Source organism: Pomacea canaliculata, linkage group LG12 (genome assembly GCF_003073045.1).
Source record: "Pomacea canaliculata isolate SZHN2017 linkage group LG12, ASM307304v1, whole genome shotgun sequence".
NCBI lineage: Eukaryota > Metazoa > Mollusca > Gastropoda > Architaenioglossa > Ampullariidae > Pomacea > Pomacea canaliculata.
Window position 1 is genome coordinate 2019311 of NC_037601.1, and position 23204 is coordinate 2042514.

Genomic DNA, 23204 nt, shown 5'->3' on the forward strand with positions numbered 1-23204 from the left:
CCAACTGATACATGGGCATTTAAGATAACAGCAGTGATATTTCTATGTGGGAAAGAAAGTGCCTATTCCAAGATAAACTAGTGCTAAAAATAGCTCTCCCTTTGTGCACTGGAACTTACCCAGAACAGAGGAGCCAGACATATTCTGCCAGCGTTCGACATATTCCTCTAGGTCGTGTGGTTTGGATGTCAGCTCAGGGGTAATCATAATGAAGTCTACATTCACTCTCTGCAAAAGCTGGAAGACATGCATTTACATCAAGCCATGCGCACAATGAACATACTACTAATAATAATAGAGCACATTTATATTTCTGCTCTACATACCTAAAACTTGCTTCTGTTCTGATCACATCTGTAATCTGATAACTCTAAACACCCTTCGATACATCTCTAATCTGATAATACTAAACATACTCTGACACTGAGCACTAATCTTAATTCATAAATGAAACTAAGAAACACAGGCAGTCATAAGGTGTGACATACTTCTTTCACCCTTGGATAATGGTGAATCTTTCTGCAAAACAAAAACCTGGCCTACCTAAACAGCACACATACATGTATCTAAATAATAATAAAATCTGAATGGATAACTGCAATAAGTCCTGACAACATCTACTGAGTTCAGAAAAGGAATGCCAAGTAGTGAGATTGACGTTTGGTGCATAGCATCCAGAAGTTAAATACAGAAGCAGAGGTGATATGATTACAACAGTTCACATAAGAATGAAGATATAGAAAGACACATGCAAGCCCTATTTCAAAAGACAAGCTGATTCTCAGGTTTAAAAGTAAGCTCTGAAAGAGTTATAAGCATAAGCAAAGTTTGTGCAAGCCAAAAGAGAAAGAGGCTCATCCACTAAGACATAAACCCACAGCATTCTCTATTGATTCTCACAGGCTTTAAACTTGCTCTGCTACATTAGTATAGGTCAGTCACTCAACCCTACAAAATGAGTGCCCCACTAAGTGTATGTAACTTCTTAGGCTTAAACTTCACTGCATAGTTGGGCATGTTCAATGCAAATGTACCTTTGCAATCTTTTCCAAATTCTCACTTTCTTCTGTGATCACAACAATGCGGTGGTAAGAACTAGCCATCAAGCTGACCATCAACTCAGTGAATCTCTTCAAGCCCGCACGGTTCAAGCACATGTGAACCACCTGAATCACACAACACAAGCTATATCATTAAATTTTAGGAGCTATTATTACAGCTATAAATATGCCATGCCACCTCCTTACTTAAGTCAAATTCATTCAATTGAGCTTTTTCATGAAGTGCTCTTGCTCAACAGCTACTAGTCACAAAAATTTAGTTTTGCTAGTAGTAGCCAGCATAACAGCTGATATACATACTTGTTTCTCAAAAAATATCAACAGAAAAATCACCTTTGTCAAAACTTAAAGAAAGACTAAAGACTGATGATTTTTGAAAGATTCTTTCAATTTTTAAACCTTTTAGACAAACAGAAATTATACATTTAATATGCTATTGGTAAGTACAAGTATTCAATTTAGAAATGACTAAAACAAATTACCTGTTTCACTCTGCCATAAACTGAAGCTTCCATGCGTGAGGCAAACACTTTTATAGAATTTTTCTGAAACTTCTCTTGGAAGTCTGCAACACCTGGAGTCCACTGACAGCTGTATACAAGAATTTGCCGTGGTACTGCTAAGCCGCAGTGTTTCTCCAACATATGGGCATAGCGGGTCATCACCTCATTTATCTATGACAGTAGTCAAATGACAAAGTCCAATGATTGTAGCTATACCCAACATCTCCAGTGTGGACAAGTTGAAAAATGTCCACAAGTACTACTGCAATTTTGCTATGTCTTTACTGGCAAATGCAACAATATCTTATTTATAAGACCTGGAAGTACTATAATTTCATAAAAAAAACCAAATATATATGTCTGGATGCATTGCCACAAAGTACTTTGGGAAAGGTTTGCTAAATCAAAAGGTCCATAACAGGAATCAGTGCTTTGAAGGTATTACAAAAAAAATTGCATGAAAAAAAAATGCATGTACAAAAAAAGGAAATATGCATTTTAGAATTTAGATAACTTTAAAAACTCTCTTATACACATCATTACATGCACACACTGTGGCTTGTCACTGAAACATACCTCTGAAGTAAATTGTTCACACAATACCTCTGCGTCATCAAGAACCTGCCATGAAATATAAGTCTTGCAGATTCCAAACTCAAAACAAAATTATAAAATGCTTTCAGATGTTCTCATTACCAATACTACAAGCATGCTCCTTAAGAAAGTGAGCATGCATCATACAAATTTTGCATTTATTATTATTATGGAAAGTCTTGCTGGAAGATTTTATCTAGAAGTATTCTGGAGGACAAATATTCACTTTTTTGAGACATCTACAGACCTTAGAGATAATTACAAAGCTGTATATTAGATGTAATAATTGCTGAAAAATGTAACTGCTAAAATTCTGTTCTATAAATTTATAACACAAGCAGCCATAACCTTTAACACAATATACCTTGGGCAGTGACCAAAGGTTGCAGGATGACTGTAGTCATTAGCCCGAGCCCGTGTTGATATACAGGTCATCAGCTTTCATCAAATCTAACAATCTGCTTCCCAGTTCCAAACTGAACCTACCTACTGATAATCTGAGTGACTCTAACTCCACAATGAAACTGCAAGAATCATATAATCCTTATAACATCCTAATCTCAAATCATCAGAGCAAGATAAAAAGCATGAGTAGCAGCATGCAGGCTCTGGGTACCCACCAGGTGACACAGCTGTGAGAGATTTGTGTAGCGCCGATCCAACATCCGAAGAAGGCAGTTGGGTGTGGCTACTAGTAGGTCACAACCTCGAATGAGTGGAATCTGGCAAATTATAGGGGTAGATGTAGATTACACTGTTTTTTTTCCTTTTTAAAAAGCCAAAGAATATCATGCAAATGTCAGTGCATATTCTGCGTATGCAGCATGTGTGTGCATATATGTCAAACTTATTCATATCCAGCATTCAGTGTAGTTAAACAGTGTACTCAATATGCTCATTCTTTAAATCGAAGGCATGCATATTGGTATTTTGGCTGTGTTCAGACATGATAAAAACCACCAGAAATTTTGTGCTGCACTTTATACCAAACAAAATAATATAGCAAATAATAAATGTTTACAAAATTCAAGTGGCTGGCTTTTAAAGTCAGTAGCATTTTTTATCCGATTTTATTCAGAAACAATGCTGTTAGTGTTGAGTAAATTATTAATTTTAATAGCACCCCATCAAATGCAAATTTTTGGACTCACCACTTGATTTTCTTCACACCGACCAGCATAGATAGCCAAGCAGGTGAGAGTAGTCTTGCCTTGAAGCATTTCATTGGCCAGGTCCACTACTTCCTGTGCCTTCTTCCAAGTTGGTACTAACACAAGACATTTGGGCTGCAAAGTAACAGTAATATAACACACTAATACTGCATGTCTAAACTTTTTCATACCAACACAATATCTACTTCTTTCCACAGCACAATATGATTCCTCCTCTCCATAATGTTGACCTATCTTTTTAGACAGACTCTGATGCAGAACTTAATCCTAGACACTTTACCTTCAGTGCATTTCTCACCAAATATTCCCTCTGGTAGTAATTCTAGACTGATGTAATGCAAAAAACTGAGCTGATGAGTTTCTGTGTTTTATAACTTCTTTCTACAGTCTCCACTTGAAATTTTTTTTGCAGAAGTTATATTTTAAAAGAGTACGTACTTTTATCCTCAAAAATCACCTGTTGATTTAAACAAAACAAAAAAAAATTCTGCTTGGTGAAACTTACACATGGTGACAAAGTTTAAATGAAAAAAAAAAGAGTTATTACTCCCAGCACTTACATGTACCCCTGGAGGCAGTTTACTGTAGCTAGAAGACTGCAGAAGTAATGTCAGAACTGCAGGTAGATAGCTCAAAGTTTTTCCGGCTTGTGCTGGTGCTATGCCAACCACATGGCGACACTGCATGATGTAAGGCCAACTGTATGCCTGTATTGCTAATGGTGTTTTGAAGTTTTCTTTTATGAAATGCTGAAACAATCAAAGTTGCTTCATTTAAACCTTCTTACAGCCCATGCAAATAATCTGGTCATTAACACGCATTAATACAAGTAAATGTGCATTTGCATGAAAAATGTTTATGAGTCATTGCTTACTGTTAAAAACAGAGACAAGGTCTCAAAAAGGACAAGACCACAATATATTATAAACAATATATTATATCAAGTCACTGCAAAATCAACAGTGGCGATAACAATAAAGCTGGACTGGAAGAAGCCATTCAAAATAAAATCCTCAAATCTTTGCATTTCAGAAAGCTATTGTATTTTTCAGATATTATTTGTTCGTTTGGCTTAGTTAACAAAATTACAACCCTGTCCCATACAAAAATGGATGGTGGTTAAATTACCTCGCTGATGACACCATCAAAGTGTATATCGCACAGCTGAAAGACAGGGTTCCGTGTCATGTTTCCCCATACATACACACCAAGGAAGGGTTTAGGTGTCTGACGGTCAGCGCGGCATAGACGTGGTAAGTGACAAGCAGAAATGTCCCCATCAGAACTCCGTCCTATCTGATTAAGTACCCTGCGACCGTTAATACGAGAAAAAACTTTCTTTGGTTCCATGACAGAGCTAAAAGGAAAGGGTTAACTTATTAGCAAGGGAAACATTTAACAGGGACAATGAGATTTAAGCACGTAATTTTATACATTATCTGCCATATTCTTTGTCCCAACACAATCACAAAGTACATTCTGAATAATGTCCAGATAAATCTCTCTTGCTGATATATCACCAAACAGCAAGCAGTTGTATCTGAACAACTCAATGTGAATATTGTGATAGGTTGCAACACCTCATTCCAGCAGATGGAACCCCAGAGTTAAATTCAGTTTAAATCCAGACTGCTTTTATTCATGTCCATCGATGTTCCTTCAAGGGAGGGAACTCAACATTCTAGTTACCTCACTGCCAATTTTAGAATTCTTTTTCTTTCACGAGTGCCCAAAGATCCACAAAATTAAATGAAAGAAGACTTCACTCTCTGCTCCAGTGTCACTGTCTAAAGCTACTATAAGGGACGTTATTCTAATTAAGTTTGGTTTAGTCTTTGTTACTCCTCGAGGAGCATAGGGCTGCTATTCTAATTAAAGTTACTCTATATTAATGACATCTGCTACACTACAATACTACATATATCAAGAATATTTGTTACCTTTTTCAGACTTAACTTAAAAAGTGCACTTTACAAAGTCCCAGTAGAGCCTCACCTTTTTCCTAATAACCTCCTTCCTGTGGAAGACACCATCTCTCTTTCTATCACCTGTGATGCAGATTCTGCACCATCACTGGCTCTATCAATTCTGGAAATTTTCTCATCAGATTTATCCTCTGGGTGACTCATGCAGGGCCTAAACGCAGACAGGCTTCCTGTAGGTGAAATTGTCTTGCTGATGTTTTTGCAGATATCAGAACTCGAGTCTTTGTTTTGCATAGGTGGTGAGGTGTGGACTGGGAGTGGTGAAAAAACTGGTGAGACTTTCCCAGAGTCAGGTAAATAATGCTTATTGTAAGCAGAAGCAGTAATGACAGCAGGTGAGATGGGGCAAATTTCTGTTGAACTGCAAGATGAAGTCCTTGATCTGAAAGATCGACAATCTTCTAAGGCCTGTGGAACATAAGCCATTTATTTCATTACAGTTGTATCAGACTTTGCATAAATGAACACAAAAGCTGATTACACATTTTCAATGAAGGTTGACTTTTGTGTACCTAGAACATGTGAACCACGAGCTTGTATTACTGGACTGCTGGCAGACCATTTTTTCCAGTTAGCTACTAAAACGAGGCATGATACTACAAAGTTTCCGGTTTAGTCACAATTTTTATTTAGCCTCGCCAAGACTAACAGCAGAGAACTTTGCAGGAGGCTAAGCATTGGTCTTGGCAGACAGACAGCAATCCACCTCTACACATCCTTGTGTGAATTATATGCATAAAACTTTCTTTTTTCCAAATGTTATAACAATGTTGTTTAATTAACAAAGATTTAAAACAAAAAAGATATGATTGATTTATCCACCTCTCACACAAATATTCTGATGCTGATCAGATGAAGGAATTGTTTAGATTGGTATTCTTTTATAATTTTTGTCAAACGAATCGTCTTTTGTTTGAAAATTTTATAATCTAAGTACTACCTCTTGTGATTGTATTAAAAATCTTAAAAAATGGTCAAAAAATGTTTTGCCAAACCATGATAATGCACAATCAATGTGTAATAATCAAAGTATTGTACTGTTATAATCAAATGTAGTAATGCTAATACTCTGAAGACACATTGTAAACTTAATAGTTACATGCATTAAGATTTTAAGAATGTCACACAAGTCAGATTTATGAAACTTATACTGAAATGTGTCCTATACGATTACAAAGTTCAAAGATTTCATTAATACAAATGTATTCAAAGTAGCAGAAAACATGCAATCGCACACACCTTCCTCTTCTCCACTGATCTCTGATCACTGAAACTTGTCTCTGTGTCAGTATAATAGCCTCTGGCCGATGTGACACGATCTTCTTGAATGGCAGCGATTGAAGTGAAGTGTTCAGGCTCAGGAGAAAAATGTCTTGTGCTTCTTTCGCTTGAGGAGACTAATAATAAACAACATACCTTTGTATAGCACTCTATCGCAACAAAGTCATACTCTGAATGCTAATCCATTACATAATAGCACGAACAAAAGCTGTGAACTGGAAAATAATGCAAAAGAATGGCCAGATTGAAATGTGGAGCTTAAGACTAAATATTTCTTGAGCAAATATGCCTTATGGGCACACCTAATGACTCTATTATCTGACAGTGATGAAACATGAGTTTTAACAAGTAGATGCTTCATGAGTGAATATGCATTCACCATTAGTTTTCCTCCACTTGGAATGGAGATGCCTGCTTGAAATATAGTGAGTGAGCAGGTCAAAGAAGTAGGGAGTGGAATCTGTACCGAATGTAAAGTGCAGTAAGTTATATTCTATGCAAGCCTACATAGGAAACTTTTCATCATCACTCAACTGAAAAATGACTCCGTCACCTAAATTATCAATACATACATCTGAGAAATGTTTCTGGAAGATAATGTCATTTGTTAAAATATTTCTTCCTTACAAACCTTTACTAATTCCAGGATTATGAATGGATCAAATCAGTGAAATATGTCTCTTCTCATATGAAGGGTGGGTATGCATCAGGGTGGAGGGAGAGGAAGAGTTTATTAATAAATTTGGGAAGGGGTGGAAAGCATATATTGAAAACTGTTCACATCTTCAAAAATTATACTCAAAAGTGATAGAGTCCTGCGGCGATCTGTGATTTACAAGTACAGTTGTTCTGACAGAAAAATACATAAAATTTCTCTTAGGAGATAACTAATTTATTTTGAGTAATATGTTCATGTTATACTTCAAAACAATCTATCTGACCTTGAGTATTAGTAGTACTGTAAACAGCATATTCCTTATGTACAAGCATGTCATTGATACACAGTTCTTCTCCATCAAGGAACAGATAAAGGCGTACATGCTGCACGTCTTCTGCATCTTCTTCATCCGTGATCTCCATGACCTCCACACGGGATCGCTTTGACCCTGCCACAATGTAGCAAATATTTCGGAATCAATGTTGTATTAAACTGCTGAAGGTGCTCAGGCAAGAGTATAAAAATGGTATACTTAAATAAACATGGAGATTACAAACACATTACTTATTAAAAATAAAATTGATTTGCATGGTACCTCAGTTGAGTACTTGTTCTGCACTTTCAAAGTGACCCCACATATTTATTTTATGTCTTTTCCAGACAGTTAAGCTTATATGCAATAAGCAAACATAAGACAATTTGTTTTTAATTCTTATGAAAATGTATGTACTCACTTGCAACTAGGTTCTGAAAATAAACAACTGCAGAAGGATCCCATTTACTGGATGGCCTGAAAATTCCACATTTTGCACAGATAAAAATGAAGATAAATTCTCTATAAATTTGACAAATATTAAATATTTCTTCTTCCACAGCAATAAAATATTATATATTATACATGTATGTAAGACATTTTGCTGCTTATTCACAAGTGCATGACAATGGAAGAAAGGATGCACCATCACTAAAACTTCTTTATAAAAAATAAACATTTAATTCCTAATAAAAGTGAACTTCATAGATGGTAACACAAAGTAGTATTGTTTAAGCGTTGCTGAAAGAATTGGTATTCAGTGAAAATATTTTCCACATTCTGTAAAATACATGTATATTTCTATATACAGTGATACCTCGGTTCTCGAACATAATTCGTTCCGGGAGGACGGTCGAGAACCAAATTGTTCGAGAACCGAAGCAATGAAACCCATAGGAAATAATGGAAACTGGATTAATTCGTTCCAAGCCCAAGAAAATGCCTATTTACTGGCCTAATTTGTATATAATATGTAGAAAAACATGAGTCTCAACAAGAATGTAACGGACAAGTACTTAGTAGAGGGGGTTAAGAGGGAAGATCGACAACCGTGGTTGATCTCATTTAGCGTAGTGGGCTGGAAGTTGTTTGCCCTTGAGCAAATGACGTAAACTGGGACGTCAAAATAAGGTGACGTAAAAGATAGAGGAAATTAACGTTAGAGAAAATAACGGTGGGCAGAGAGCAGACGGCGAAACAAAAGTTGGAGCTGGTGGATTTTTCTCGGGACTTTTCTCGCAACTGCTGCGACAGCGGAAAAAGTATTACGGGAAGTAATACCGTGGTTAAAGCTACAGGTGGATGTACTTCACAGGTCGTGAGTCACTGTAGTCCGTGTTCGCACCGTGGGGGAGCTCTGTGGCTTGGGCATCCCAGTTTCTTGGCGGGGTCAAGAAACTAAACACTGGTATCAGCGAGAAAAGAACAGAAAAACTTGGTGCAAGACTGGGGCACCGACTTCCATCTGTCGCCTGGAAGGGCAGCTCTTCACAGCCTGAGAGTAAGCGCCGGTGGAGGAAAGGTTTCCTCCGGCCTTCAGCGAATCTAACATCATCGGCCAAACATCTAGGAGGCGGCCGCATGCGCAAGATCGAGACGTCTGCTTATAAACTGTGGGTACTGTGAAAACCATTTATTTTCAATCATAAATAGACTTCGTGGAAAGAAGATCAGTGGGATTAATTGGAATAGAGGACTTGGGAGGGTCTCAAAGACTTTAAAATAAGAGGTTGATGTTTCATCGGGAGCGAACATTGGGTTCTTCATCAGTGTGACAATAATTTAGGAGAGTCGATTTTATTGTTACCTTTAATATTATGTGGGATGAATGATAACATATTGGTAATACATCTTGTGTGGCGAATGAAGGAGTGAATCTATGAGTGTGGATTTTTGCCTTTGTTTCATTTGACTTTGTATTTGATTTGAATAATTATTCGTGCCTCTAAGTAGGTACGCCCACCTTAAGCGATCAGGATATTTTGGTTTGTGGAAAGAATGCGCGTGTCTGCGGACGGTCCGTGACATCTTGGTGACCCCCGACGTGATCGCTTTAGGGTGAGCGGTACTAGGCGAGGTGGTTTACATATATTGTACAAAAGTTATTATTGGTATCTGGTGGATTATTTTGACTACTCGTGTTTTGCCATCGTAGGGTACATTTCTTTAAATTGTTCTTGGGAGACATGAAATTCCCGGATATAGATAGCTTCATAGCCCAGGGTGAGGAACTGGGTTATACTAACAGTGCCCTGGAACAATACGTCGAACAGTGTCTTGAGAGGTTCGACGAGGAACAAGAGAGAGAATGGCAGCAAGAGAAAAAGGAAAGAGAAGAAAGGGAAAGAGAGAGAGAAAGGGAGTTTGAGTTAGAAAGACTTAGGCTACAAGCAGAAAGATTATCAAGAGAAGCTGAAGCTGAAAGGGCAGCTAACGAAAGAGAAGCTGAGGCCGAACAAGATGACGGTCAGGAGTTCGCCGCTGTGAGCCAGGGTGCAGGTGAGGGCCCGCGATCACCTCGTAAGAATGGGCCGCGTGACGACAGCACACGGTGTCACGATTGTTCCCAAGAGATCGGTATACACCAGAGAACAGGTCTCCAAATTTCAGTAGGAAGATCAAATGTTACGCATGTAAGGGATTCGGACATATTGCCAGAGTGTGCGCTAACACACTAGGGACTTCCCGGAGGCAATGCTACAATTGTGGACGTTTTGGTCACATTGCCCGGAACTGTCTCTACCAGAGAGCTCAATATTAGGACCCAATAAATTCATACTGAGAGGAAGAACACAGCTTATGTCACAAAGAGAAATGCAAGTAGCTCAGAGAGAATCAACTCTTCAGGAGGTTCATGAAGAACTGAACCACAAAATCAACGACCTCAGTGATGAAATCAAAAGCCGTGCCAACAAAAGTTTACAGAACTTTAAAGAAAATACAGAACATCGTGAACGCAGATTGCAGAGAGAAATCAGTGACCGGGACACAAAGAAAATTATTCGGCTTAAGGCTGAGACAGAGGTTTGGCGAAAAGAAAGAGATGAAATGTGTAACAACAGTGGGTCACAGTTGGTGACTTTGAAGAAAAAGTTCACGAACTTGAATTAGGTCATAAGAAACAGTCCGATGACCTACAGAAAGCCTTAGCAGAAATCAAATTCTTCAAGGAACATAAAGAAAGCATGAAGAAAGAACGTGAGAATACTGTAACACAAGAGAAATCTCTGGAAATGGCAAATACTGAGACTAACAAAGTGGTGGAACGACTGACAAAACTGATAAGAGAACTCAAACAAATATACGATGACGAGAGAAAAAACTAAAAAGGTGTATCTGGCATGAGACACCAGAAGTCGAGTGAGATAGAGGAAAAGACGGACATTAGCATTACAAGGATTCCAGTTTTTTGTAGAAAACTATCAAAGGAACAGCCTTTTTAAACCACAAAAGGCTTATTTCAATGGATGCTAGCTCTTCAAGAGTTTCAGTTTTCAGTTGAGACGATTAAGGGAACAGAGAATCTTCTCGCTGACAATCTATCCTGGGTGGAGTGGGACCAATTTATCCCGTAGAAGTGAAAGAAAGAAAAACTCTTAAATTGATTTTTTCATTCTTTTTTTTCAGGAGGGGAGGAATGTAACGGACAAGTACTTAGTAGAGGGGGTTAAGAGGGAAGATCGACAACCGTGGTTGATCTCATTTAGCGTAGTGGGCTGGAAGTTGTTTGCCCTTGAGCAAATGACGTAAACTGGGACGTCAAAATAAGGTGACGTAAAAGATAGAGGAAATTAACGTTAGAGAAAATAACGGTGGGCAGAGAGCAGACGGCGAAACAAAAGTTGGAGCTGGTGGATTTTTCTCGGGACTTTCTCGCAACTGCTGCGACAGCGGAAAAAGTATTACGGGAAGTAATACCGTGGTTAAACTACAGGTGGATGTACTTCACAGGTCGTGAGTCACTGTAGTCCGTGTTCGCACCGTGGGGAGCTCTGTGGCTTGGGCATCCCAGTTTCTTGGCGGGGTCAAGAAACTAAAACACTGGTATCAGCGAGAAAAGAACAGAAAACTTGGTGCAAGACTGGGGCACCGACTTCCATCTGTCGCCTGGAAGGGGCAGCTCTTCACAGCCTGAGAGTAAGCGCCGGTGGAGGAAAGGTTTCCTCCCGGCCTTCAGCGAATCTAACATCATCCGGCCAAACATCTAGGAGGCGGCCGCATGCGCAAGATCGAGACGTCTGCTTATAAACTGTGGGTACTGTGAAAACCATTTATTTTCAATCATAAATAGACTTCGTGGAAAGAAGATCAGTGGGATTAATTGGAATAGAGGACTTGGGAGGGTCTCAAAGACTTTAAAATAAGAGGTTGATGTTTCATCGGGAGCGAACATTGGGTTCTTCATCAGTGACAATAATTTAGGAGAGTCGATTTTATTGTTACCTTTAATATTATGTGGGATGAATGATAACATATTGGTAATACATCTTGTGTGGCGAATGAAGGAGTGAATCTATGAGTGTGGATTTTGCCTTTGTTTCATTTGACTTTGTATTTGATTTGAATAATTATTTGTGCCTCTAAGTAGGTACGCCCACCCTTAAGCGATCAGGATATTTTGGTTTGTGGAAAGAATGCGCGTGTCTGCGGACGGTCCGTGACAAAGAAATAAGAAATAAAAGTGTATTTATTAAAACAAAAACAAAAAAATAAAATGTACTGTACAGTACAGTACAGTAAATTGTGTTTCATTTACTGTACCTGTACCAAACTTTATGGCAAGAGGGAATGAATGTGGAGGGAGGAGGGAAGAGGGATGGTTATTGTTTTGAAGGGGAGTCCTCTTCAAAAAAAACAGAGGATAACTGCTCTTCGGGTGTTTCTGTTCTCTGTATCTTTTGCTGAGGAGAATCAGAATCTTGCTCTGCAGTTGCTTGTCTGATTTCTTTACGGAAGAATTTGTCAATTGTTTGCTGTTTTTTTCTCCTCTGCACTCACACTGATGACGCAAGCAAGGCGCGCTGGGCCGAATGAACGCCATTCGGCTCAACTCGTCTTATCTCGGACGTTCGAGTTCCAAATATTTGTTCGGATTCCAAGACAAAATTTTCTCGAATTTCCTGGTCGAATACCGATTTGGTCGAAAGTCAAGGCGTTCGAGAACCGAGGTATCACTGTATATAAAATACAATATTTCCATATTCTATTTTTATTTCTCAGAGCAAAGTTTACAAGTTATATTAGAGAATAATATATACTGTATTTGTTTTAAATAAATGGACAATAAAGAGAAATAAAATCAATAAAATAAAATTTTGTAAGTCTGAGCTACATATCTGAAAGAATGTCAGCTCTTTTCCAAAGCTGATTACCCTACTGAAATGTCTGCTCTACATCAAAGGAATATTTGCCTCACTGCTCAGGTGAAAATGTGTAGTATGTGTGAAATACTGCTGACAATGTAGAAAAGATTTTCTCATTGCTTGCTAAAGACTTTAAACTTTAAAGTTTTGGAGTTCTCTTTTAAAATCATCTGCAATTTATAAGCTATCTTACAAAAAGGACTGCATCATATTTTAGCATCTTCACTAAATCATGTCACAAAAACTTGTAAAAAAAAAATGTACAGGAACAGAAAAAATGAATCATATTACAAAATAATAAAAATCCAATTTTCATATTGTGCCTCTAGTCCTATTTAGAATAAATAGAAAATCACATGGGTAAGTCTGTGTAAAATATCACTGTAATAAAATCAGCAAATAAATAAGATTTTAAAATGTAAATATTATATATATATATGCTACAAGACCAAGATCTCACCTTTTTGGGACGGTAAGTCCTGAGTTTGTAACCTCCATCTGAAGACTTAATGGTTGTATTTTGGCCAGCTTCATTGTTCGTACTTGAAATGGCACCATAATGAATTTATCAGGAAGTTTCCGTAGCCTATTAAATGTAATAGAAAATGTGAACTTATAATGTGCAGCAACATGACATAGACAGATTGCACTTTCTACGCAGACCAATAATGATGAATGAAAGATAAGCCAGTGGACAGTGAGGTACATATAGACACACTGAACAACATAAAGATGAGGTACAAGAGTAGAACATAAAGCAATGGGATGAAGGTATGAAGGGATGTAGATACTATAAACAGTGTAAGATGGAGCTGTTACATGATGGAAAACATGACAGACCGTATAGCCAGGGAGTTAAGAATAGTAATTCAGGGCTAGTACTTTTCAGAGAGCGTGAAATGTAACCTTGGAGTCCGAGTGGCAAATGTGATAGGGAAGAGAGAGTTCCACTGCTTACAGGGAGAACATCCATTGTCAGTATGTGACTATCGGTGTGGGAGGGAGGAATAGAATGCGTGAGTCTGATGAGAAGTTTGGGGAAGGGTGTGCACAGAAAAGATTTCAGTGAAGTAGTTTGGGAGTAGCCTTCAAAGAATCATAGCATAGAGTTGAGAGCTTGTAGTCTATTATATATATATCCACATCTGCTCAAATGTTTACTGCATTTTTCCTTTCTTTTTTCACCTTAGCAGGCCATGCTTAAATCATGCTGATGCATACAGAACTGAACATTTTTCCTAGCATTTTCTTTTTCTCAGCATTTCCATTTTAGATAAATATATTTATCAACACATTACTATGGAATTTTGATATTGTTTTGTGCATGTGCAGCTATATCAATAACATTTCTTAATATTAAAAAAAGACAAATGTCACTTCATCAGCTTTTATGTGTTGTTTTATGCGACAAGATCTCCAACCTAAACTCTTTTAGGTTTTAAGACTCATAACGCCTAATCATGTACATTTTGTGAACCCATGCACAAATTTTCTTGATATAGAGCTCTCTTACAAGATTTACAATTGTTTCTGTGTATTAAGAAATGCTAGGTTAACTTATAAAAAGTATTCATTCTACCCAACCAACCTGGTCAATCAAAAAGGACACAACGTGCAGCTTTATTAAATAATTCTATGAATTTTCTATCAAAAAAGCACCCAAGAACACATACACAAAATAATTCACTGCTATACCATAAAATGTTCTATTTCTCAGTATAACTGTAAATTTAACTGCCTCACTTCATGCACAACTCAACTCAAAAGCCTTACCTATATATGGGCACCTGTTTTGTTTCTCCTGTATCTACAAAGTAGCACCTGAAACAACCAATATAAATGAAATATAAATAAACAGAATTATTATTATAAGTTTACTTACCAATGAAGCATTAAGCCTAATATTCTCAGTTTGATAGTAGCGATGATGATATTGAGAATACTTTAATAGCATGGTAAATAATGAATGTTAAGAACTGGTGTAATAAATTGATTCTGATGACACTATTTTTCTCATTTTACAGTCTACATACTTCGCTAAATGTTCTGGGTTTTTATCCCATTTGAAACAAATTTAATGAAAAATGTATTTGCTGGTCAATTATTTAGTTGATGAAAGTTTGCTCTTGACATTATACATACTTACTGTGCCTGGTCTCCACGTAAGGTGTGAAAAATTTTTGTAACTTTCACTCGTGACCAGATAATACTGTTGCTATTTTTTGTTGCACAGATTTCACCCTGTCAGCAAGCAATGAAACAGGCTTATAAGCCATAGATAACTAACAAAATAAAGGTGCGTATACTTTTATCTGTTTAATTACTCAATTCAAGAAAGTCATTAGTGAAAATGTTTGCTGCACTAATATTTCTTATGTTTGAAAATGTTATAACGCATCATTAATATAATAAACTGTCAGTCTTAATATGATTTTATTTAGTGAAGAGGGTGAATATAAAAGCAGAAAACATGAAAAACATCTTTACATAGATGTGAGTAATAAATGTATCCATATTGTAATGTAATCAAGCTGATGATTCATTTAAAAATTTGCAAATATACACCTTTTGGTGAGGCATACAGCTATATCTATTGTAACCCCCATCAGTACACATGCAAATATATAGTCAGATCCATTAAATCATATATACATAAAATATCCATTAAATACTATCATTAATACATGCTTACAGTCTAAATATGAGAAAAATAGTCTAGTTCTGAAACAAACTAAACTTACAAGCAGGGATTAACATCTCCATTTCTGCTTATTTAAGGAAAGCTTCATATCTCAACAGATCATCTGCTGGCGATCTTATGTCATTAATACATTATTAGTATGTTGGTCTGATGAGTGTATTAACGTATAAACAAGACAGATGTTCTCTGTAAAGCAGGGGTGGGGAATCCTCCATTTTTTTTTTTTTTTGCCAAGAGCCATTTGGGTACTTATAATATCACTTGTAGGTCATACAAAATTATCAACTTAAAAATTAACCTGCTAGATTTGGACAAGCCATAGTTTCACCACATTATGTTAACACTTTTGCAATGTGCACAATCCCAGCCTGCCTGGCACTGACTGTCCTCTGAGCCACTGCAATACAGGCAGACAGGCTGTGGAACAAGAACTATTCACTGTATAGTGTACATATATGTCCCATCATTTGCTCATGTATTCTGTCTATCCTGTGATGGATATTCTTTGCTTGTCTATCAAAGTTGCTTGTTATTATGATGACTTATAAAAAATTATGTTATTATGAAAAATGCTCTTGGAGTTATTGAATTCATTCAAATATTGAGTCCTGCCTTTGGTTGTCGTGGCAGGCCCAACAGACTGGACATTCCCTACCTCTGCTGTAGAGTATAAAAGCTTTATTTTTAATTCTTTAGTATTAATCTATATAACACATTTATAAAACATATGTTATCAGATCCTCAGCTAATAAGACTCTAAATAGTTGGCAAATTTAAGCACCCAACCAAAGATTTTTCAGAAGTGTTAGTCTATACAAACTTGCAAATCTTTTTCTCTGTTTCTTTTCACACAAAAATCTAACACCATGACATTTATTTTAAAATTCTGTACAGCTTCCTAGGAATCAAAAACTCTTTGATACTTTGAAACATAGCAGAACTGTCTGCCCAACAGCAACACAAATGAGTAAGATTTCAGTGTTTTAAGTCACTAACCACATGTGGGTTGTGGTTGACAGTAATCTGGTCTTCTGTACTCTCCAATTCATCACTCCACTTCAGCATTTCTTCTTGAAAATAATTTGCATTGTCCACGATAGGCACAACTGTCAACTCTCGACCCAAGAAGAATGATGGATTCTGACACTATTAAAAATGAAAATTGCAGTCTGAGCCTCTGGATGCATGTGTACTACATACATCTGGTCTATATGTTTGCATATAAAATGCATGAGCAAAAACATTAGTGGATACGGAAAAGGTGAGCAAACAATCACAGACATGTATAGCATGCACACAATAAGGGCCTTCTGTGTAAAAGTCTCTTTCAAAAAAATATTCATTATCTAAACAATCTAATAAAACACATCCTTTATCAGTGAAAACAACAAAATCTCATTCCCTTAAACATATTTTTAATACACTATTAGAGTTGAATAGCACATAAAGAACTCCATAAAATGTTCAACTACAATAAAACCTTACCTTCAAGATCTCAATATCAATCAGCTGGGGATATGCGTGTGCCATCTCTGGATTCTGATGCTCTGGCACTGAAATCACAGAAAACAATATTTTTATGGGTGTTTTATGCCAAGCCAGTAACTAATATAGCATGACAGAGCAGCCAGCTCTGTAAACAGGTGCTACATACAGAAAAGAACAGCATGTCCAGATAAGAAGCAGCAACAAAACAAAGCCATGAATGTGGTCTACAAAATCACAAAACAGTTAAAAGGAAATAGAAATGGCAGCAAAGATTTACACACACACGTGCATGCATACACAAACAAAAGATGAGAGCAGATCATCACCAAAAACAAAATTTCTATTCCAAAATAGAAGGTACAAAAAATATTTCCACAAGTGTTTTCAATATAACATCGATGTGTCAATAACTTCTTATTGCTTGTGTTGAGAAGATCATGATACTTTAAAATGTTTCAGCTTCTCCTAAAATACCAGTAACATGAGCGAAACATTTACACTAACAATTAAGTTCATCTCCCAGTTCATAAGCAAATTTCCATTCATTCCTGTCTGAATGGGAATTTTGATTCCAAAGTGACTCATTGTAAGAGCCGGTAAGGGTTTATAAAGCCTTAATATTGTGTATAAATACATAAATAAATATAAAGTTTCTATTTCGCGGAATTTCGGTTATCGCGGGTGGTTCTAGACGCATCTCCCGAGGTAATCGAGAGATTACTGTATAGGCATATAGTTTCTACAGGTCCAGTGGATTACACTTGAACACTTGTTATAAGGCTTCGCAAAAGGTGAAAGAGCAACGAAAATCTATTGCTGAGCCAAAAAGAAAGGTCTTTAGGTGCGAAGAGGACTCAGTACTCAACAAGAACAAATAAGAAGAACACATGATTAGTGCTACACGCTACGTACTGTCGACACACTGCAGCGCTCCTGAATTCTCTGTATCTATGTCTCAGAAACGTGCTTTCACTTTCACATCGCGTATGCTGTGGAAACTAAAATTTTACCTTACAATTTTTTTAATAATGTCTTTTAAAGTTTTCAAATTATTTCGTGATCACTTTATGAAGAGCACAAACAAAAACACGAAATCTGAAATTGAGCGCATTACGCCACTGAAGTATGAGCTACTATCACTGGTTACTGCCAAAGAAATTATGTTACGCGCCTTAGTAGTGGCTAGTGTATCCACCAATCACAGACAAGTTGATGAGCGCACCGCCATAACTTTCGTCGTCTGCTCTTTCATTTTGCGTTGACGGTATATATTATATATAATAGCTGAACACAATTATATAGCGTCTGAACGAAATTTCTAAACCTATATCCTATTAGAACATGACATCTTCCCTCCAGCTCTTGCGTCTACTTTGCAACGGGAATGCATGGTTGCTATAGGGGCAGAGGCATATATATATATACTTCGATCCATGATAAGTCTGTGGGCAGACGAGACAAATTAATTAATAAAGAGAAAGGTACGTCGTCCCGTGACCTTTTTCAGGTCGTTAGGGAGTATATAAGGTGTTTAATTGAGACCTCACTTTGCTCGGGGCCATTTGTTTTCCTTGGACGTAAGCGCGGCGTGTTTGTACTTTAAACATTCACAGCCATTGTAAGAATTCTCAGAAACAATTTAAAGTGCCTCTCGTCGTCATCAGCATCGGCGTGATCAACGTCAACTAATTAACGTCATTACCCGTAACTCCAGCTGGAAACATGTGTTACTATATGTACTATATGTACCGACCAAATCAACTTGTCGCATGAAAAGAACAGCGCTACACTATTATGTGCCAAACACTCGCTGCACTGAACGACGATTTACACAGATATATATATACTCGATCGACGAACCTCCTCGACCGTTAATTCTGATCGTTGCTATACCTTTCTGTCATCTCTAAAGGTAAGCCGATACCACTCAGTTGTAATACACTTACAGCTTCGGTGTACTTCATCCTGAGAGCGTAGATACGCTCTCTGCTTCATCTTCGACAGGAGCACATCGATGGGGCGAGTGAGCAGCGTAGCGGGAATCCCCTGTTCCCGATATAGACTCGTGTTGCGACAGCCCTACACACGTCCGTGATGGTATGTACATTAATTATTCATCCACACACGGACCTAATGAACTGAAGCAGTTTCCCCATGATTGGCAAAGTGAAGATTAAAGAAAGCTGATAAATACAAGCTCGACGACGATGGAAGCAGGACATAAGGCCGGTTACCTGGAAGAGTTTGGTGTGACGTCGGTACTAAGTGCAGGTAGCGTTTTCATAGTGGCTGTGTTCATTTTAAATTAATGGTCTTTAACTACGGGATCCCATTTATTGTAGCATAAATTAGTATTAAGTTGAAGAACTCGTAAGTCATGATCTTTGCTATAGTAATATGAAGAAAGACTTATAATTGCCATTAAATACCAAACCAAGAAAACATATGGTACAAACTTGTTGACTACGAGAAGATGGGTGTATATACATCCTTGACTAGAAGTAAAGGAACTAGAAGACCATGAAAAGTCTATTAATTTAGCCAGTTATTTATACAAAAGAAAAAAAACTTGTATTTTTTCTATTTTTTCATAACATGTGGATTATAGATATGATGCCCAGAATCTGGGGAGGTGACCAGGAATCTGCAGAAGACAGACCAGACTTAGCATTACAGAAATGGTTGCAGCAACTTCCAGATGTCATAATGTCTCAGATTAACTTAGCTTTACAACAAGAGAGCCCGTTTATGCCACCAGATGTGACTCCTGAGATGATGGCAGAATCCAACAGTAGCGTGCCAAGCATGAATCACATAGAAATTTTATATGTGAGTATATATATGGCTCCTCATTATAACCTTTTTATTTCTATTGATGTTTCATAGACTGACACCAATACAAACTTTCACAACCAATCTGAGTTATCCAAAGTAATGTCACTAGCGGTGCAGAATGCAAAAACAATTAACTGAGTTCCATGGTGAAACATACAGGTTCAATATACTTTTGTTGGAACCTATATATTTTTGTGACATTCTTTGCTTTGCTCACCAGTACAATATAGGACAATGCATGCTATTGATATTGATAAACATGATATTGAATATAATATTTCTGAATACAAATTTAGTTTGCATGTGCTATTTACTTAATTTTCGATCTAAACCTCATTTTTACCTTCTAGATTATTAATGACAATTGTTATTTGCATTTATGCAAATGCTTATCAACTGATCAATTGGTAGTGTTATAATAATGAATTATTATAACACTACCAATCACATCTCAACATCTCAGATACATGGTTTCTAAAAAAAAAATCAGTTCTTAAAATATACTGGAGTGAACAGTTGCTAGTGCTGATCACCAGACTTTTTTTCTGAATGTGTGCTGCTATATATTAACACATTAAAGGTGAGTGTGAGGTCTTAGTTTAAAGCACATAAATCTGGATAACGTTTATGCAGTTCACACTGTTTTTAATGTGCAGAGCTGTTGATACTCATATTTTACAATGTCTTCATTGTTTGAAGCATGATGATTACATATAATAACTTCCTGAGGAGAATGTTTATTCCCCACTTACGTTATACATAATTTCCAGACAGATTAATCTTGCAGTCCATTATGTTATTGCACAATGTTTAAGCTCAAGTCATAAGATGGACTGTGTAAAACTGTTTTGACACCTCAACATTTTATCCTGTTTCAGCGATGCCTTGATCTTGCCATGAGAGCGAAAGATTACAAAATTGCTGCAGCCATAATTTATGTCGTTGACCGTGCCTGCTATAGGTAATTGCTAATAAATATGATTTACTAATGACAAAAATAATAAAGTAATTATGTAGACAGGAAAAAATTTTCATCTTTCCATTCAGGAAAGGATGCTCACTAACTACAATAGCTATAGCTGCATCAGTAATCTAATATCCTGCATCTGAAAGATCTTACCTGTAGCTTTTCTTTGTGTTTTGTCAAGCTGTCATCATCTTATTGAGGCTTAGTATTAAGTTGAAGAACTCGTAAGTCGTGATCTTTGCTATAGTTATACAGTATGAAGAAAGACTTGCCATTAAATACCAAACCAAGAAAACATATGGTACAAATTTGTTGACTATGAGAAGATGGGTGTATACACATCCTTGAACAGAAGTAAAGGAACTAGAAGACCATGAAAAGTCTATTAATTTAGCCAGTTATTTATGCAAAAGAAAATAAACTTGTATTTTTTCTATTTTCTATTTTACTGTGCTGGCTTTGCTATCATGATATGTTGACAGATTTGGACGTTCAGGGGCGCTACTGAATGTTGTAGATGAGATCATGCAAGTTAGCCCAGAGACACCTATTGCACCTCAGGTGGTGTTACGCAAAGCTCGTGTCTTAAAAGACACAGGAGATTTGCATGGTTCAATGAAGATATTAGATGCTGTGATAAGCAAAGGTAGGTAAATGTGACAGAAAGGAGAGGGCAGGCCTCTGACTTCCACATGTCATGTTGTAGACAGGGTGAACCACTTCAAGTTCATGGCCTATTTGACAATCAGTATTGAACCCTTTAATCTTCACCTTTTTTTTCTTTTTTTATCAAAGTGTGCATTTATAATGTCCATTAAGATTTGTGTGTGTGTTTGTGTCAGCTCAGGTGCATTGACTGCTAGATGCTAACCAGTCCCCACATTTATTATAGTGAAAAGAGAGCTAATATTGTGGATGTCTCTTTGAAGTGCCTGAATACACAGTGAACAATTCTTAGGACAGTTAAAAACACAGATGTAACATCCAAACTGTTTATGCTAAGTGTTCTGACTTTTTTTTTTTTCAGAATGCAAGTGGGAATATAAAGACAACATTCAGTATGAAAATACTAAAGCTGTATGTGTGCAGATTAAAGGACAAATTCTTCATAACTTAGGTCTGATTTTAATTCTTCTAATAAATTTTCTGTTGACAATTTACAATGAACATGCACGGTGAACAAATATCCATGTGACAAATGACGAAGAACTCTGAACTGTAAAGAGTTAGTGCTGCACATTTTCACACTTCCTTGGTGACATTTAAAATTTTGGCCATTGTATAGGAAACACCAGGAAAAAGCCTTTATGCCATCTATATATGGGCAGTCCGGTGGTGCAATGGTTAGTGCCTGTTACCAATACAGTGAAGGTTGGCTGTCTTAGGTTCAGCTCTCATCTAGGGCATGTTTTTCTTTCTCTGCATGTGGCATCTTTTTACATGGTTGGCTAGTGTGCTATAGCTTGATGTAAAACGCCAATTCTCCACCCCACCCTCTTCATGCCTTCTAGGACATTAGAAGGCTCTTACAACTTATGGGTAAATGTATCATTGCATGATTTTGCAGGTCTGTGGAAAGAGGCTATCACACCACTGGTGGATTCTGTAGACTCTTTTAAACTTGTCAGAGATAACAAAGGAATTTCCTCATCCCTGGGTCTTTTGTCCCGTTGCCTCAGAAAGCTCAGTTATGATGATTTTATCAATCTGCGCATCATGTACCCTGTGCATGTTTCAAAGTGACCATCACTATTTTGAGGCTTATGCCAAGGGTTAGAAGCTGTGCGTCTGATTCAGGATTTGGGAGCAACTTTATACATAACCAAGCATCAGGTTGTAAATCATTTTTCATTTTCTTATATGTGTATAAATAAAAAAATTTATCTTCTTTCTCGCACGTATAAGAGCATATTGAACTAAATCTTGAGGAAGTCTTAGTTTCAAAGAGCTGACAGATATAACTTGAGAATAAAATACATCACTAATGCATAGAAGGAAACACCAGTTTCTCCTTTCATTCTCCTAATAATTTGTTTATCAGACCATCTCACTCCACTATTGTATTTTTCTAATTCTTTTATTTGCTATCTTCTACAGTTGGTTGCTGATGAGTCTTTACTGATGTATGCCGTCGTTCAGCAGGCAGTGTCTAAAGAACACCATTATTTTGATACTATACTAGACGAGATGAAAAAAAGCCTTGCAGGCCATCAGACTGTACGACATCTTCACAGCATAGAGTCCTTCTTTGAGTTTGTCCGTGCAGTATTCATGATCAGTCTC

At 37.0% G+C, this 23204-nt stretch overlaps 2 protein-coding genes across 4 annotated transcripts in view; one reads left to right on the plus strand and one right to left on the minus strand.

Annotated features, from left to right (window-relative positions):
* LOC112576465 overlaps positions 1–19162 on the minus strand; it is a 44549-nt gene extending 25387 nt beyond the window's left edge. The window contains exons 1-18 of one of the 3 annotated variants that reach the window (XM_025258901.1): positions 19066–19162; positions 17117–17184; positions 16628–16777; positions 15077–15171; positions 14704–14751; positions 13391–13516; positions 7989–8044; positions 7538–7702; positions 6555–6712; positions 5326–5723; positions 4459–4639; positions 3891–4079; positions 3310–3444; positions 2779–2880; positions 2141–2185; positions 1544–1735; positions 1035–1166; positions 120–237 (exon numbers count right to left, since the gene is read on the minus strand). In XM_025258901.1, coding sequence (XP_025114686.1) covers positions 120–237; positions 1035–1166; positions 1544–1735; positions 2141–2185; positions 2779–2880; positions 3310–3444; positions 3891–4079; positions 4459–4639; positions 5326–5723; positions 6555–6712; positions 7538–7702; positions 7989–8044; positions 13391–13516; positions 14704–14751; positions 15077–15171; positions 16628–16777; positions 17117–17184; positions 19066–19114 — 2407 coding nt within the window. In that variant the 5' untranslated portion in view covers positions 19115–19162. Of the gene's footprint in view, positions 1–119; positions 238–1034; positions 1167–1543; positions 1736–2140; positions 2186–2778; positions 2881–3309; positions 3445–3890; positions 4080–4458; positions 4640–5325; positions 5724–6554; positions 6713–7537; positions 7703–7988; positions 8045–13390; positions 13517–14703; positions 14752–15076; positions 15172–16627; positions 16778–17116; positions 17186–17768; positions 17993–18031; positions 18256–19065 lie in introns of those variants that run through there. The other 2 variants (XM_025258903.1, XM_025258902.1) reach the window with 2 other exon arrangements.
* Positions 19163–19249: 87 nt separating this feature from the next.
* LOC112576471 (alpha-protein kinase 1-like) lies at positions 19250–23159 on the plus strand. The gene is made up of 7 exons (XM_025258915.1): positions 19250–19390; positions 19728–19948; positions 20833–20915; positions 21404–21567; positions 21949–22038; positions 22489–22754; positions 23019–23159. Exons 1-6 carry the CDS (start codon positions 19327–19329, stop codon positions 22662–22664), a joined length of 798 nt encoding a protein of 265 aa, XP_025114700.1. The 5' UTR covers positions 19250–19326; the 3' UTR covers positions 22665–22754; positions 23019–23159.
* The last annotated feature ends 45 nt before the right edge of the window (positions 23160–23204 follow it).

Coding starts and splice junctions, on each gene's coding strand:
- LOC112576471 (XM_025258915.1), top strand. CDS start 19,327: ATGGAAGCAGGACATAAGGCCGGTTACCTGGAAGAGTTTGGTGTGACG. Junction 20,916..21,403: donor GTTGACCGTGCCTGCTATAG/GTAATTGCTAAT, acceptor ATATGTTGACAG/ATTTGGACGTTCAGGGGCGC. Junction 21,568..21,948: donor AGATGCTGTGATAAGCAAAG/GTAGGTAAATGT, acceptor TTTTTTTTTCAG/AATGCAAGTGGGAATATAAA.